This window comes from Zonotrichia albicollis, chromosome 1, assembly GCF_047830755.1.
Source record: "Zonotrichia albicollis isolate bZonAlb1 chromosome 1, bZonAlb1.hap1, whole genome shotgun sequence".
Taxonomy (NCBI): Eukaryota; Metazoa; Chordata; class Aves; order Passeriformes; family Passerellidae; genus Zonotrichia; species Zonotrichia albicollis.
The window spans coordinates 61,999,255-62,015,029 of record NC_133819.1 but is presented as its reverse complement, the minus strand read 5'-3'; the positions used below and the strand labels follow the sequence as shown (position 1 = coordinate 62,015,029).

At 36.8% G+C, this 15,775-nt stretch overlaps 1 protein-coding gene across 2 annotated transcripts in view; it reads right to left on the bottom strand.

Annotated features, from left to right (window-relative positions):
- Positions 1 to 15,775, bottom strand: part of DCDC2 (doublecortin domain containing 2) — a 62,387-nt gene that overhangs the window by 43,765 nt on the left and 2,847 nt on the right. Inside the window, exons 2-5 of one of the 2 annotated variants that reach the window (XM_026790264.2) lie at positions 13,260 to 13,311; positions 5,352 to 5,366; positions 692 to 768; positions 441 to 572 (exon numbers count right to left, since the gene is read on the bottom strand). In XM_026790264.2, coding sequence (XP_026646065.1) covers positions 441 to 572; positions 692 to 768; positions 5,352 to 5,366; positions 13,260 to 13,311 — 276 coding nt within the window. The remainder of the gene's footprint in view (positions 1 to 440; positions 573 to 691; positions 769 to 5,351; positions 5,367 to 13,259; positions 13,312 to 15,775) is intronic. The other variant, XM_005481778.4, reaches the window with a different exon arrangement.

Sequence of the window (15,775 nt, the reverse complement as noted above, 5' to 3'; positions counted from 1 at the left end):
TTGTTTGCCCCAATGAATTTAAAGAACTATCAAAATTAAAAAGTAACACACATCACGTACCTCACATTCCAAACATCTTCACCAACTTTACCATGCTCATTTATTTCATTATGACACATAACTTATTTATTAGTACTAAATGTGTTGCAATATTATTGTATTATTACTGGCCTGCTAATTAAATAAATTAATAAATAATAATTTTAAAATAACAGTTCAAGCAAATTGCAGTTATTCTTTTTATAATTAGCAGTAGAAATGAAATGTGAAGGTTACTTAGAGTCAACGTATTTCCACTTTGTGGCCTTCTGATGTATTTCAATTTTCTTACAGTGAAATTTCCGATAAAATAGGAATGACCCATTATATCTACCTATGGAGTTTTAGAAACACATTTAGGCATATAAAATGTATCTTGCAAGTATTTGTCTTCCTTATACCTGTGAACAGCTCCACTTCTGAGAGTAACTTTTCCTGTTGCCATTTCAAGAATATGGTCCCAGTGATTCAGTGTTTTCCTGGGAATGAGGAGGCGCACTGCAGGGCTAATAAGGTCTCCATTAGCAATCAGGCTGAAATAAAGCAAAGTAAAATAACTTGGAGGAGCATTTTAAACAAAGCTCACCTGAAGTGAACACAGTAGCACCACCACCCCTGAAATGGCAATCCACTAAGTGAAAATTCTACTTACAAAATAGTGTAGGGCTCCTGGAGAGGCTTTCGAAACCGTGCTGACACAGTGATCCTACTGTGAGTAACTGGCTTGACCTGCAAGAACAAAAGAAGAATTAGAAGTTACACAGTCCTCATAGTCAGAAAAAGTTTACCCTGACCACCATCAGCAAGTGGGACAGCATGTCTATAAAGAATGCATTTTATTCCATTCCAGTCTCCCCTTCTACATAGCACACATAATGACTGCTGCAGGTTTATGTGTGTGCCCAGTAACAACCACAGCACAGCACCCCACAGTGCACCATGGCACAACACATGGTTGGCACTAAGGTGACAGAATTGTATGGACATCTCTGGTGTTCTACAGACCCAAAGAAATACTCCCAAATGTTGTTCTTGCTGCCTTAGTCTTTATTGCTTGTAACCATGGTGCAGGCAATTTAATTATCTCCTCTTTTGAGCAGTAAATGACATTGCTAGATCCCTCTGCTATTATAATAACTACTTTTGGTCTTGTATAGGCCTTTAATCCAAATCTGTCAGTAATTCATAAAGATTCCTGAATTCTTTGCTCATTTTAGAGCAATGACTCAAAAGTGAGGTGAACTGCATGTTTTAGCCTTCAGAATAATACATAGGCTATTTAATTCCCAGAATTATGCCCTATACTCTTTTGAACAGACACTGCATTGAGATCAACATTAATGTTGTTATTCTGAACAGAAAATTAAGAAGAAGAAAAGGATAAAGCCTTTCAAAAATCAGGAAGATTTCTTTTTAATTCTTCATCATTAACAAATCAAAATAAGGTGTTAAATCCAAACAAATATTCAAAAGTTATAGTACATGCATTTACAAGTTCACTACATTTCTAAAAAAAAAAAACCTTAGAAGCTTAAAGGATTAAATAGCTGTTGTGCAGAGAGACATGCTTTCAAATAGATGTACAAAGTTTATTTAAACTGGCAATTTTCCAGTCACCATGTAAAGCAGTCTAATGACACAGTATGTTGCAGTTTTATCACACTCTGTGCTAACTTAACCAGTGCTTCTCATTTAATTTGTGGGAAATGGTCTGAACTCCAGGGCTTTTAGTCTTTGCTTGGATTTTCACACAAACTCATTTAGTAACGACTAGAATGCTTTCCAGTCCTTTCTTGGGCATACACTGAAAACAAAGGTGCTCAACCTAGTAGATACTCCCAATGGGCTAAAAATTATTATTAAAGTAATGAAATCTGACTTCCCACATGGGTCAAAGAATGTCACACAGCAAATTCTGCACCAAGCATGTAAATTCTGGAGGTGAGACAGCAAACTTAGGAGAAAGGGAACCAACAAAACAAAAGCAATAATGGCACTCCTTATGGTACAATCATTTCCAGTAAAATACAGTAGCAGGTAAGTCTGTTGAACAAAATCTGTTTTCAATGTCTGCTGAGAAAGAAGCATATTTATTCTGAATTCAACTCACTTCAACTTGTGTTTTTCAAAGGCCCTTGAGAGCTGTGTAGCCCTCTCAAACATTTGTGTTTTGAGAGACTCAGAGGACATAAAATCCCACAGTGGTTATGGATGGAGAAAGGCAGAATCAACCTTTGCAGAGCTCCAAAGACTAAAAATACTAAGCAGAAGCAACCAGACCCACAAAGGCATGGTGATTTGAAAGTCAGTGCAAAGGGATATTTTGGCCAGAGACATGTACAAGAGGAGGGACAGCAAGGAAGATGTTACTACAGCATTGTGCCAGCATTGCTTGCGGACCAGACTAGGAAGCAGACTCCTGGCATGGCTGGGGACCTTCTCTTTAAGCAAGAAATTCACAAGCCATTTGCATTTACTCAGACCTGTTTTGTAGATGCATGTTTGTTTTGGCCTCATTCAAAGAGAAATTTTATACTAGACTGTACATGCACTAATGCTTAAGGTAATTGCAGTTCACAGTCTTGCTGTCAATTCCAGTGTGATCTGAATCAGGTGAAAGATTCACACCTACTACTAGAGGCTAGGAAAGAGAGTAAGAGGTTGCTATCATATATCTCATTAGGGGAGACAAAGACGTCTTGAGAACTGCAAAGTAACTTAGGAGCTCAGCCATGCTTGCAGAAACATTAGAAGCATACTCTTCAGAGCATAGCTGGTCATTTATGTCACCAAAATTTGAAATGAAAATTTACTGGAAAAAAATGAAAATAAACTTTAAACTGCAACATCTGAAAACATTTCTATTGCTGCTGTCAGCCATTAAAGGGTTGTTTTCTCAGAGTAAGCTATCTAATAATGAGTTTCAGCTTTTTTCAGGGGGAAAAAAGTAACTTTCTAAAGGTTATGCTACTGGAGGCTAAGACAATACTGATTTATTTCCATAGCATCAGATCCTAATGTTTAGGCTCCAAACACAAAATGAGAGTTACTAAACCTTGGATGCCCTTACACCTTTCTTTGTAGCTGGTAGGTTGCCAGGATAATCCCCTATGAAATATCCAATACATAAATAGTAAAATTATAAATCACTTTGTCTAAAAGTTGATTTCACATCCATTCCTGATGCTCACTTATGCTGCTCAAGCTCTCCCTCAGTCTCTCCACACAGTCCATCAAATTAAGTCCTCTGATGCAGTCTGCAACACTCAGGTTCCAATGCTCCACATTTCACTGGAACAGTTAGAAAGCATTCGCTAAGCATAAAGAAGCCCTTTAGGATAGTCCTAGGGGTGTCCTATTACTTGGTTGCTCCTGCAGGCTGATGAAACCATTAATTTTGGTGTAGGCTCCTCAGAAGGCATCAAGTGATTGCACATAGCACAGTCACCAGACCCTGGAGAAAACAATAACCTGGCAGATGTTACAAGCCCATTTATTATTTGAAGGATTGTATTTCTGCCCCTGGTAGGTACTGAAGCATCAGCTTGGAAGTTTGTATTTTGAGTTGCTCTCTGAAGATCATTAGTATTTCTGGCAGCCTTCTGCCCCTTACAAGTTTAGGCTTGTTATTAAACAAACAAACTGCAGGGGATTATAACATGGGACCAGCTTGGGCCAAGACTAAATATTTGTCTGTTCTACCTAAGCATGGCCTAAACTACAACAAAATATAAACTTGCACTATTTACCTAAGCCCGTTTAAATCAATGTACCTTCTGTATTAAAAAAAAAAATGAAGATAATATGTTAGTGCAATAATACATGTGATAAAGTGAAACTACAAAAATCAGTGCAAGGATGTATGCTGTGAAGTCATATTTTATAAAGATCACACTACACTGTGATTAAAAAAGGAAAAAAAAAGGTAAAAAAACCCCCACTAGTTCCTATTCTATACAAGTTTCTTTTCATTAATCTGACTGTTCTGTTTGTAGAGTTTAGGATAACTTCTGTCTGATCAATGTTAAACTATTTATGGTCATGAAAAGCACAGCACCTAACTTCAAAACACAGAAGTATACATTAATAAAAGACCAAGTGCCCAGCCACAGTAAATCAATTTATTTCCTTTGAGGTATATGGAGTTCCACGAAACCATGCCAGTGGAAGAACCTGGTCCAGGGGTTAATTAAAGAATACATAGTTCTGCTCCTATTATGTTTGTAGGAGGCACCACATTGTTGCAGTGTCTGGAATATCCTGACCCCTCTGGCACTGCAGAGTTACATATTAACAACAAAGTGGTCCTGGGTGAAAGTTTGTGCTTACATTAAGAGACCAGCATCACTAGCCCCCTAACCCCTTTATTTTCTTTTCATTTCACCAGCCACATTCTCTGATTATGTACATCAGCACTCTCCTATTTACGTCAGCAACTGCAAGCAGATTTACATCAATCAGTGGTCTGACCCCATTATGATTTTATCTTTAAATTTTGTACATTTTCAGTTTGTTTGGAAAGACTCATTTAAGGCCAGCTTCCGTTTCCCACTGACAAACATTGCCAACAATTCATAATTTGTGATGAGATGCTTATCTGAGGTATTACACGACAACACAGAGCAGCACAAATTGTCCAGGGGAGGAAGGAGGAACTCAGAGAAAACTTTATGTAAGCTGGAAGCAATCAATCCAATGACAATTTGCAAGGCAACAAGAGTTACACAGTTGGAAATACACCATGGGATCACAGACACTCAAAACCACTACAATTTTTAGTTTTCTATTCTTTAAACAAAAGATATTTCACACAGAGCCTCTTACAGCAGAATGGATTTTCCTTACTTGAGAGAGGAGTTACCATCTGTGAAATGACTTTGCAAAGCACTTTGTAAAGTCTGGGGAAAACAAAACAACTAAACTCAGCACAGGTTAGGCTCTGGGAATGGGAATCATTGTGCAGTGTTGGAGAACTCTGTAAACACTTGAATCTCAGAACACTTTTTACAAAGTCTCTTGGGAATCCAGCTTTCCTCATTGGTCATAACACCCTGGGGTTGAACGTGTGATTAGCTCTGAGTGTCTCCTAACAGCCTTTTGTAAATACAAACACACAGCACATCAGCATCCAACTGAAGCCAGGTAATAAAATCCATGCCCTCACAGATGTTTGGTTTAAACAACATCCTATATATTTTTCACTTTTATGTTGAACATAGCTATTTTCTAAATATTTACAAAACTTAACAAATACAAACACAACACTTAAGAAACACATACAACACATTGCACAATCCACTTTTGATACTTACATCTTCCAGTGTTGACTGTTGGAAAAAAACCAAAAACAAAGCTAAATGATGAGCAGCCAAACCATTACCTCAGGTATACTATCATATTTTTATAGGAAAACCATTTTGAATTAGCCTGTGCATATCCACAAGTACATTTGAATATAATATGTATGTATGCATAAATATATACACACTTTAACACAGTTTTAATTTTAAAAATTCTTTTACATTTATGTTTAGCTCACTACATGAAAACAAATTACAAGAGTAAGTTTTCTAAAGCCATTATAGCACAGGAAAGATCTGTTTCATAGATACATTACATTTTTTTACAGGCATTTTTATACACAATGACAAAAGATGCAGAGTCAAACTCATTAAATAACTAAACCCATTCCTAGTGTTCCTTTTTAGAACACTAGGAATGGGTTTGCTTATGCAATCTTTCTAACTCCAAGAAGTATGACATTGGGAAAGAATGTCACACGTATGGCATTAAATGGAAATCATCATTGAGAATGGCTATTCATGTAAGGACTCTGAGCAATGCACACATTGGTTTGAAGTATACAGGTAAAAATTAATGGGTTTCACTTCTTTCTTCAGACACATGCTAACCAGTAAAAGATAATAAACATTCATCTCTAAAATAAAGATGTATCAAAATTAAGTTTATTTGTTTTGGTTGGTATCAACTTATTTGCTGATCCCCACACATAGAGTTTTTGCTTCTATGAATGCAGCACTATACCTCTCAACACTTATTATAAAAATGTAGACTGGAAAGTGGGACAGACTCTGAAAACTACCCAATCTCCTCTTGGCTACTTGGGACTTGCAAGAGGCACATGACACTTCACAGAGTCAACCCTTGTATACAAGAAAAGGATGTAGTTAATAAATTAGTATTTTAACTGGCCTCTTGCACACCAGTCTACATACTCAGTTTCTAAAAAGGTGATTTTTATGCGCTTGAGGATAGGTTCAAATAGAAAGGTGCTGTTCTTATCTTCACTTTTCCTTTCAGTGGTCATTAAATAATTAGACATATGCTAAATACGGGCATCTGGCAGCACTTTCACAGTGCTGCCATGAATACATACACCAGTTACTCATAGCTAAGAAATGGTATCACTACTGCCTTTCCTTACCAGGAATGTCCCCCCATCAAAGGGAGCAATTAAACAGCTGCATGATTTGCAGGATAACATGTATTTACAAAGCCACACTGGACAGCAACAAAGCAAGAGTAAAAAAATTTAATGTGTCTGAAGTAGATGCTCTGTGCTCCTTTGATTTGTGCAGGCTTAAAAGCTGGCTATTCTTATGGCTACCAATGTAGTCCTGGGTACTATGAACATCTCAGTCATTACTCACATCACTTTATAACTAACCTTTCAAAGCTTTAAATATTTCAACACAGTGTCACATTCCAAATTTATCAGCTCATGCAATGAGCCATGGCCTTGCCAGTTTGTTACAATGGCCTGTTTGTTAATCAATGTGCCCAGGAAAATTGAGAACAAATATTTACATCTCCCTGAGGTAGAACTGGGGTCAAAAGAACCAAAACCCCACTGATACACACCATCACCACCATGTGATGTAAAAGAAAGGAATGTTCAAGGTTCAGTGATCAAAACCAAACTAGAACAATAAGTTTCCTAAAGCTATTACAACACATGAAACATGTTATCTTTTTCATAGAAACTTGACTTTTTTTTAATAGACATTTTTTACACATTGACTCAAGTTTCAGAGTCAAACTCACTGAGGTGTTTTGTACTAGCCAAACCATTTCAGTCATCCTATGCAGTAGCTAACCGGGATAATCCACACTTCCCTGGCTACTTTGCACTGCTAGATGGTGCTCTGGATAGTACAAACCAGCCTTGGGCCAGAAACTACAAACCTTTCTACTGCTGTGGATATAAAGCAATGCTCAAACTGCACACAAACTTCTCAGCATGCATAAAACCCAGATGAGCTGGAAATGAGCTATTCCACAGCAGACAGTTGTGTAGTGACTAAGGGAGCCTTTTAGGCTGCAAAGCTCCTACAAAATTCCCAGAGTGTTTAAAGCCAACCCATTCACCTCCAAGGAAAATTGTCCTCCTTTTCAGGCACAGTAAGTGAAATGGAGTTTATATTCTCTGTACATCTCACCTCAGCTATTTAAGCCCTAGGGAAAAAAAATAATCAGTCTGGATCTGCCATGACTTTGGGACATTGGACCAGTGGCCAAATACTCAGCTGGGACAAGTCAAACAATGGCATGGCCTTATCTGCCCAGAACACAGCCTATGCAATGCTCCAAAATAGATCACATCTGCATTCCCTCTGGATCCCAAGAATAGCTCCCACTTCTTCTCTGAGTTGCATGATGCTGTACTCACACTGCTTACAACACACACAATGATGGGATCAGTAAGAGACTTTATTCAAGTAAAATAGATCCTGATATTAATTTGTGACTCTGACATGATAGTGATGATTGTGGCTGGTCTTGCCTTTCACATTTTGTCTTTTCCCCAGATTCCTTAGACTAATTAAATCAAAAGTTCAGGTCCTTCTGATGAAGCTAGGAACAGTCAAATAGCTGAAGAACAAAACAAAACTCCCCCAAAAAAATCTTTGTTTTTTCTTCACCATTTTTAATAAAAGGTGAAAGCTGTTAATGTTTCAAGTTAGTCAATTTAAAATACAGCAACAAATATTAATGAGACTAACACATGCCTCATTAAAATCTTCAGTATTGGCACCCCCTCACTTGCTCCTGGCCTCCTTACAGACCAGGAAGACTGGCTACTCAACTAAACAAGGCAGGTCTTAATCAAGGAAGAGAATAACTTTCAAGTTTCAGATCAAACTCAATACAGACCATGGAATTCTCCTGTACCATGAACCAAAGTCTTTCTGCTGCTCAAAAATTCAATAAATTTAATAAAATTAAATAAGCAAGCTGCTAGTCAAAATACTTGAAACTGTCCAGTTCAGGTAATATAAAAGTATATAAAGAGAAGTTTTATTCATTCATAGTCCAAGTAAGGAAGAAAAGGGCACAGCTCATGTTCTAACTGGATGTCTGGGCAGTTCGTCTTTAATTCCTCCTGGTATTAGGCTGTGAACACTCAGGAAGGGTACTTGTTTTGTATGCCTTGTTGTGCTAATTATGTTACCAGGATACTAAATACCAAACAATGGCATATCACATTGAACCATTAAAGATGTTGCTAAGGAGATTAAAGATATAGATCACATTTTTTTAAACTTCACATTTTAATAGTCTTATTCCTTAAAATACACTTACAGCAGAATTATTAATTAATTTAGCATGAGGAAATAAAAAAAAATCTTGCCCAGTCTGTGATGTCAGCAGTAGAAGAAATCAAATGGGTCAAATATGGATTAGCAAGAGGGTTTAGAGAATTGGAAGAGACCTTCAAGATCATCTAGTCCAACCCATGCCCTAACACCTCAACTAAACCAGGTCACTGAGTGCCACATCCAGTCTTTTTTTAAACACATCCAGGGATGGTGACTCCACCACTTCCCTGGGCAGACCATTCCAGAACTTTATCACTCATTCCATAAAAATCTTTTGCCTAATATCCAACCTATAAGCTATAGTTTTGCATTCTGGCAAACGAATATGAAGTGAACCTTTATACATGACTTGTTACCAGCCAAACAGCATTTTGTGTTTAGCAATATTGGGTAGCACAAATAATGTTTGAGTTTTTTTAATCCTTAGGAAAGAATCTGGAAAGAATATCTTATGTAGTTACATTGTTTTGACATCAAAAAGCTGTAATTTGCACAGCCTGGGATAATTTCTAGTATCTATTTAGTCCCTTTTACAAAACTATCTTTTGTACAGAGAAAATATCCAACAGTCATTTCTAACTGACAGTTAGATGTTAAAGTGAATCAAGAACCCAATAATTGAAAAATGATAAGATTTTCCTGATGATTAAACATGCGTGTTGTCAAACATGATAAACAGTAGTTTTAAAATAAAAAATAATTATAACTACTGTGATTTTTCATGAGAAGGTACTTGAAAATGAATGACTCACATCAAATTAGATACAAGGTATACCCAGCATGAATATACCAAAATAATTTGTGAAACCAAGATAACATCATAGACTTTCAAAATGTATTTTTTGCAGATAAGTGCAATCATACCACTGCTGAGAGATGAATGGTGACTTTGTCAAGCAACAAATGATAAGGAAAAACAATTGCCATAAATGATACTAGAATAATTTAATTTTGAAACATGGAGGAACAGAGGGAAATGCAGGATTTGCAAGTCTTCAAAATAGTTTTATAGCATCATCTTAAATGCTTTTGGGGAAAATGTCACTGCTAAATTCATATCTACCAAGTCTCAACAATTGTATTTTCTACCTCATACTCCCCTGTCATGGTGCTTGTCTCTTCTGTCAGCACTGGACAACAGCGACCAGGACCTCACCAAGAATGTAGTGGCCACCACTACACTGAGATTTGCCAGTCAGCTATGCCTGGTCCACAAGACCCCCCAGCAGCTGCTGAGGGATGGGCTGGACCTGGAGACCACTGGTAGACGACATTCTGCCAGTCACATTTTCACTGTGCAGTCACACCTCATCACAGGCACAAACGCGTTCTGTGCAGCTCCCTAGAAAGCAAAAGCACTTTACTCCATGTCCTAGCCCATGTCTGTGTCTTCCAGAATGCGACCAATGAGAGAAGTGATAGGCAGTTGGATCAGAAAAATAAATTTAAAATTATAAAAATGTTTAGACATTCACTCAAGTCCTTGTGATTAGTAAGTGTTTTCACTGGGAGAGACATTCTGGAGGTGTTACAGATACAAATACGCAGGTCATACATGTAGGATAGCTTTGAGGAATCTTTACTAGTCCTCTGAAGAATCATTCATAAAAACATTGATTATTCCATTTAACAAATACTCCTATAAATGTGACCACACCTAAACCAAATTATAAAACAAGAAGTTGCGATCAAAAAGGAGTTATGGAACAATAAAATAAGGTAAAACAGTGAAAAAGTAATTGGGAAAACTGGGAAAATGTGACATAGTTGTGTCAGAGCAGCCCACAAAATCACCTTGTCCTAGAAGTCCAGGAGAAAAAGTGAAGTGCAGACAAAAAAATTCAATGATCTTACTACCTAAGATCAACCAAGGGCAAGGGTATCAACAGCAGAGTAGCTTACTGCAGGCCTGCTATGGCCTTCTGATAACAGATGCTGTTTCATACAGACAGTAGAACCTTCCTTTTTTCTCTTAGCTGCGAGAGACTGGTTCTTCAATATCAAAACACTTCTGCTTTTCTTGGGTACCTGTAATTCTTCGCTGTTACAGTATCACAGGGCAAAGTTCATTACTGCAGTGTGTTCAAAGAGTAGTTGATCAGAAGAAGTCAAAGAAGAAAGGAGGCTCCAGCTGAACTTATTTTTATGAAGCAAAGAGAGTTTAAAATAAATAGCTGCCTACAGGATTTGCAAATATGAAAGCTGATTTTTCTTCAGCTTGCCCAGCACCAATGGCAAGAAAAATTCATCTTTTGAGTGCAGAGGGAGAGACCATTTAGATCAAACAGTGCCTAGAGAAATACAAATGTTCAGGCTTTCCTCATATAATTGGAAAATAACATTCGGTACCTTTTAAAAACAATTAAGCTTATAATAAACAACTGGTAACTCTGTTGATCTGTATTTTCCCAAGAGATCAATTGTTAGATTCCTCAAGCACATCATTTAACGTGCATTTGGACTTGCACATCAGCTTTGGTACAAAAGGGATCTCTCTTGAAAAACAAGAAGCTCAGCTGCCAAAAGAAGTGAGGGATGGAAACACACCTAAGAAAGAGTTTGCAACAAAGCTTTTGCTTGGGTCAGGATGAAATCTTTTTACTATTTTGCCTACCAGTAACACAACCATTAAAATTTTGAGATGTTTTATTAAAGCATGATGGCTCTGCCAGAGGATTTACACCATATCTTGAACATAATTTTTTTTTGCTTAATTCTGGTTTGACACACATTTTCTTGTTTGCAAATTTAAAGTAATGGAGATGCTGCCTTGCAAGAACAACATTAAAGTGCTCCCAAAAGCAGATGTCAAGCATTTGGCAGTTTAACTAACACAAAAGAAACACAGCTGCATACAAATACACAGTGTACAGCTGCTGCATATAGTTTTCTTCATTTTGACTCCCTGAACACTAACCAGAATCAGGTAATTGCAATTGTTTTAGTGGACAAAATGCCAAATTACACGTGCTTGAAGCAATCAGATTTTATACCCTTGTAGTTAAACATGATAGAAATAGTGCTGCCTCTCTTGGTCCTACAACAAATCTAGGGTTTTGATTTCTAAGTGAACATCTGAAAAAAAAAGTAACTAGGGGCTTGCTGCCTCATATAATTTTAAAAACTAATTTGGGCATTAAAACTTCTGTTACTAGTCCCCTGAAAGTTCCCTACCACGATTAAATTCTTAGGGCATAAAGACAACTGTGTTATTCATAAGCCCAGATAAAAATCTGTAGACTACCAATATGTTTCATCGCATTTTTATGACTCCTCTCCCCAAATAAATCAATCATGTTTAAGTTAAATTCAGCACAGGGATTTAAGCTCTCCACAGGGAGACAGTGGAGATCACAAACATAAGTCAAATATGGAGAAGAAAGCTGAGATAATGGAGGGTTTTATACTGGATTACTTCAAAGCCCCAAGACATGGCTGAAAGTGTTAAGATAATATACAATGAGCACTGATTCCAGACAAAATAATAAAAGCCTCTTTTATCAAACATGCAACTGTAAGTAAAAAAAACCTCACAACTTCTACAACTACTTCTACAACTGCACAGACTTTCTGTTATATCAAAAATCTTCTAAGGATTTACAGCAAAATAATCAGCCTTAAAACCAGCCTTTAAAAAGCAAGGCTGTAGTTGTACTGATAAGTATTCAACTAAGAATAAATTTACAGGGTAGCTGTAGCAGCAGCATATCAAATCTTCAACTTGAATTTGATCTTCCTGTTTAGTGAGCCCATTCGAAAAAATACAGGTGACAAGTTATGCTAAATTTAAAAAGCGCTGTATTGCATATCTTCTGAAAAAGAAGTACCTGAGTATCACACTAAAGGTCATTAGAGCAATTTTGAGGATCTTCTAGTGTCCTACTGTCTGAAGATACCTGCTTACAAATCATAAATTGCTGCAAATGTGGCCCAAGAGCACAAGGCAAAAGAATTTGACAAAGAGGCTGATGCTTCTTGTGAGGCAGAAGCTGGAACTCAAATGTTTGTTGGGAGTCACTGCTACCTCCACACACAATGAAACAGTAAAAATAATGCAGAGCCATGCATCTCACACACATCCTCATGATGCTTTTTGAAGCTTGCAGTTATCTCCTTCAACTACAGCATAAGCACTGATGAAGAAAACAACTGAGCTTGGCAAATTACGGACTAGATCTAGTTAAAAGTTTGCACTGGCATTTTTCAAACAAAAATGTCTCTTCTTCAGAGGAAATACCAAGTTTTGAAGAAAATTTCCTGGCCCAAAACTCCTAAAATTCTCATTCCTGCCATTTTTTCTGCAATTACAAATCTCCCTTAAGTTTATGACCAGATTCAAGAAAGACAACAGGAGATCTTTTTTCTTACTGAGTTTTTAGCTAGATGTGGCAATTTAGAAAGCTGAGCAGAAGACAGTCAATATATCATGCTCAGAGCAACCAGAGTAATAAGCACTGAAGAAATATGTGCAGAATGGTAGATAACTGTATTATTATAAAATTAAATAGAATAAATGTATATTAAAAAATCAGGTTTGAATTCAGATCTGTCACTAACATAAACTTCAGGTTTATTTCTTCAGTATTTCAGCCATCCTACCTCATTATTGACTTCAGCAGGCTTTTTCTTTGTTTCTCCAATGTCCAAATAGCTGCAGAAAGAAAACAGGTTTGATTATTTACAGGATCATCTGACTTACACAATACCAATATTCTATACTTTTTTCACACATGAAGATTTTAAAGCTTATGCTTTAAAATAACAGAAAAAGTAAGTAAATAATTATTAATTAATTAATTATTAATCATTAATTAATTAAAAATATTAATATATAAATTAATAATTAATTAATGTATAAATTAATAATTTTATTAATTATAAAATATTAATATTAACTAACACAATATAAATCTTCAGGCTAACTCTCTGGGCTAATGTAAAAGACAAGGGAGAACAAACCACCTACCTTCAAGTAACTGGTGATTAGAACAGACCATCAACAGCCCTCTTATCAGAAAGAAGCTCATATACAGCTGTGAGGTGGATCAATAATTCTCAGCACAGTATCACCTTACTAAGAGTTTTCAAAGCCATCATCTTGCCTCTCAATCTCTCACAGTAAGTCTCTGATAGATTGAAGGCTTGCCTGCACACCTCTTAACTCAGGGCATCAGCTGAAGTTTAAAAGGATCTATAACATTTGGGTTTCAATAGAATGTGGGCATATCTAAACACTTTCTTCTCATGGCTGGATGAACCAATAATAGTGTCATAATTATTTTATGGATAAAATACATGCCTCAACTGGACAAGCAAAAAAATACATCTCTTTGGACAATATTATGTTCTCCTTGTGATGTTCCCTGATCTCACTTCCAGTGGGAAGGTGCTTTACCACGAGTTTCAGACTAGAAGACCTTATTTGAGAAGTCAGGTACAACTAAAGCCAAGCACCAGTGCAAGTTCACCATAGCACCTCAGATCTCACAACATCTGCAGCCCTTCAGTAATATCATTCTCTATAGTTAATGACTGGGATTAGATTCATTTGCCAGAAGAAACATTCCTACTTGGCCAAAGTTAAGGATTCATGGGACTTGCATGAAGGTGCAAAAACAGGAAAAAAAATAAAGAAAAAGCATCCTCCTTTCTTTGAAGGAACAGCAATCATTTATCAGGGTACACAGAATGGTCACAAGGATTTGAAGGCTCCCTTGCGAGGGGGCAGTTAAAACACAGCAAAGCTGCCAGGCCATGCTTGAAAGTGCGTGCCAATGCTTTGAAAAAGGTAAGTGTAGCAACATAGGATAACATTTTTACAAGCCTCATGTTTAGAAACAAGTAATAATAACAACTGTTCCAAGCTCTCGGTAGAAAAAGGAACTAGTTCTCTTTAGATCAAAACCAAGAAATCTTACAACCTGCAAGACTAAAAAGAAATAAGTGCCTCAGGCAAAATGATTCCAATATCTGCTGACTGTGATTGTTGTTTTCAAAGCACCTGTGAATTACTTCACTAAAAACTAAGAAAAGTGACAAAGCAAAGCAAATATCTAGTCAAAGGCGTAAATTCACTGTGCAGAAGTCTGGACATTCATTCATCAGATTTCAAGGGCCTGCAAATCTGAAAAGTTTTAAATAAGAGCAAAGGCTTTATTTTATATATATATATATTTTTTTTTTTTATAATGACACTCAAAAAAACCCACTAAGACCAAAAATTTTACAAATTTATTCTCACATACTAAAAAAGCAGTAATGCTCCCAACCCATGGCTAGCCAAGCCAGCACTGAAACTACAGCACTGCTTAGGAAGACACAGCTGGAAAGAGGACAATCTACCATTGATGAATGAGCACAGGTACAAGTACATGGGCAAAGGAAGGGGGATGGAGGAGTAGCATGCTGAAAAAAAGCTAAAAATTGAAACCAGCTCTAGCATAGACAGTCTTCTTTCAGAGAGCTGAGAACTGGAGAGGAACTCCACAGGGGTGCAGCCTATGTGTGCATTCTCACTCACCACTGCAACAACTCCAATAAACCAACAACACACCTTACCACATATACAGCAAAAATGGGTGTGAAAACTTAGGACACCTCTAAATAACAAAACAAGCTGGAAAACTTGTCATAGGTTACAAAAATTGCCAACATTGACTGAAAATTCCTCCATTGAAGAAAATTCCTACTTTTTTTTTTCTAAAATCAGAATTTCTAAATACTGGTGGTTTGTTTTTTTTTTTTTTTTTAATTTGAAAAAATATTCAGCAGTTTATCTAGAATATATGCCCTCAGAACTATCAACCTAAAAATGTTAAGAGTCAGGGTTTGGCTCATGTGCTAAAGGTGAGCGCAGTTTATTCTTGAATTCACCGTGAACAAGAAAGAAAGAGATTCACTTCTCAGTGTAAGGCATCTGAGAAGAAACAAATGCACTGCTTGAAGCTGTACAATGACACTTTCAACTTCTGCTACTCCTTGGATACTTTCTCCATTACACTCCCACAGCTCCTGCTCATCAGTGCCCCAAGCCTTCATTTCAGAGTTCAGCCCTGCATAGTCTGTCATAGCAATTAATATGTCCAATAAGAATCACTGGGAGAAAATAAAAAGAA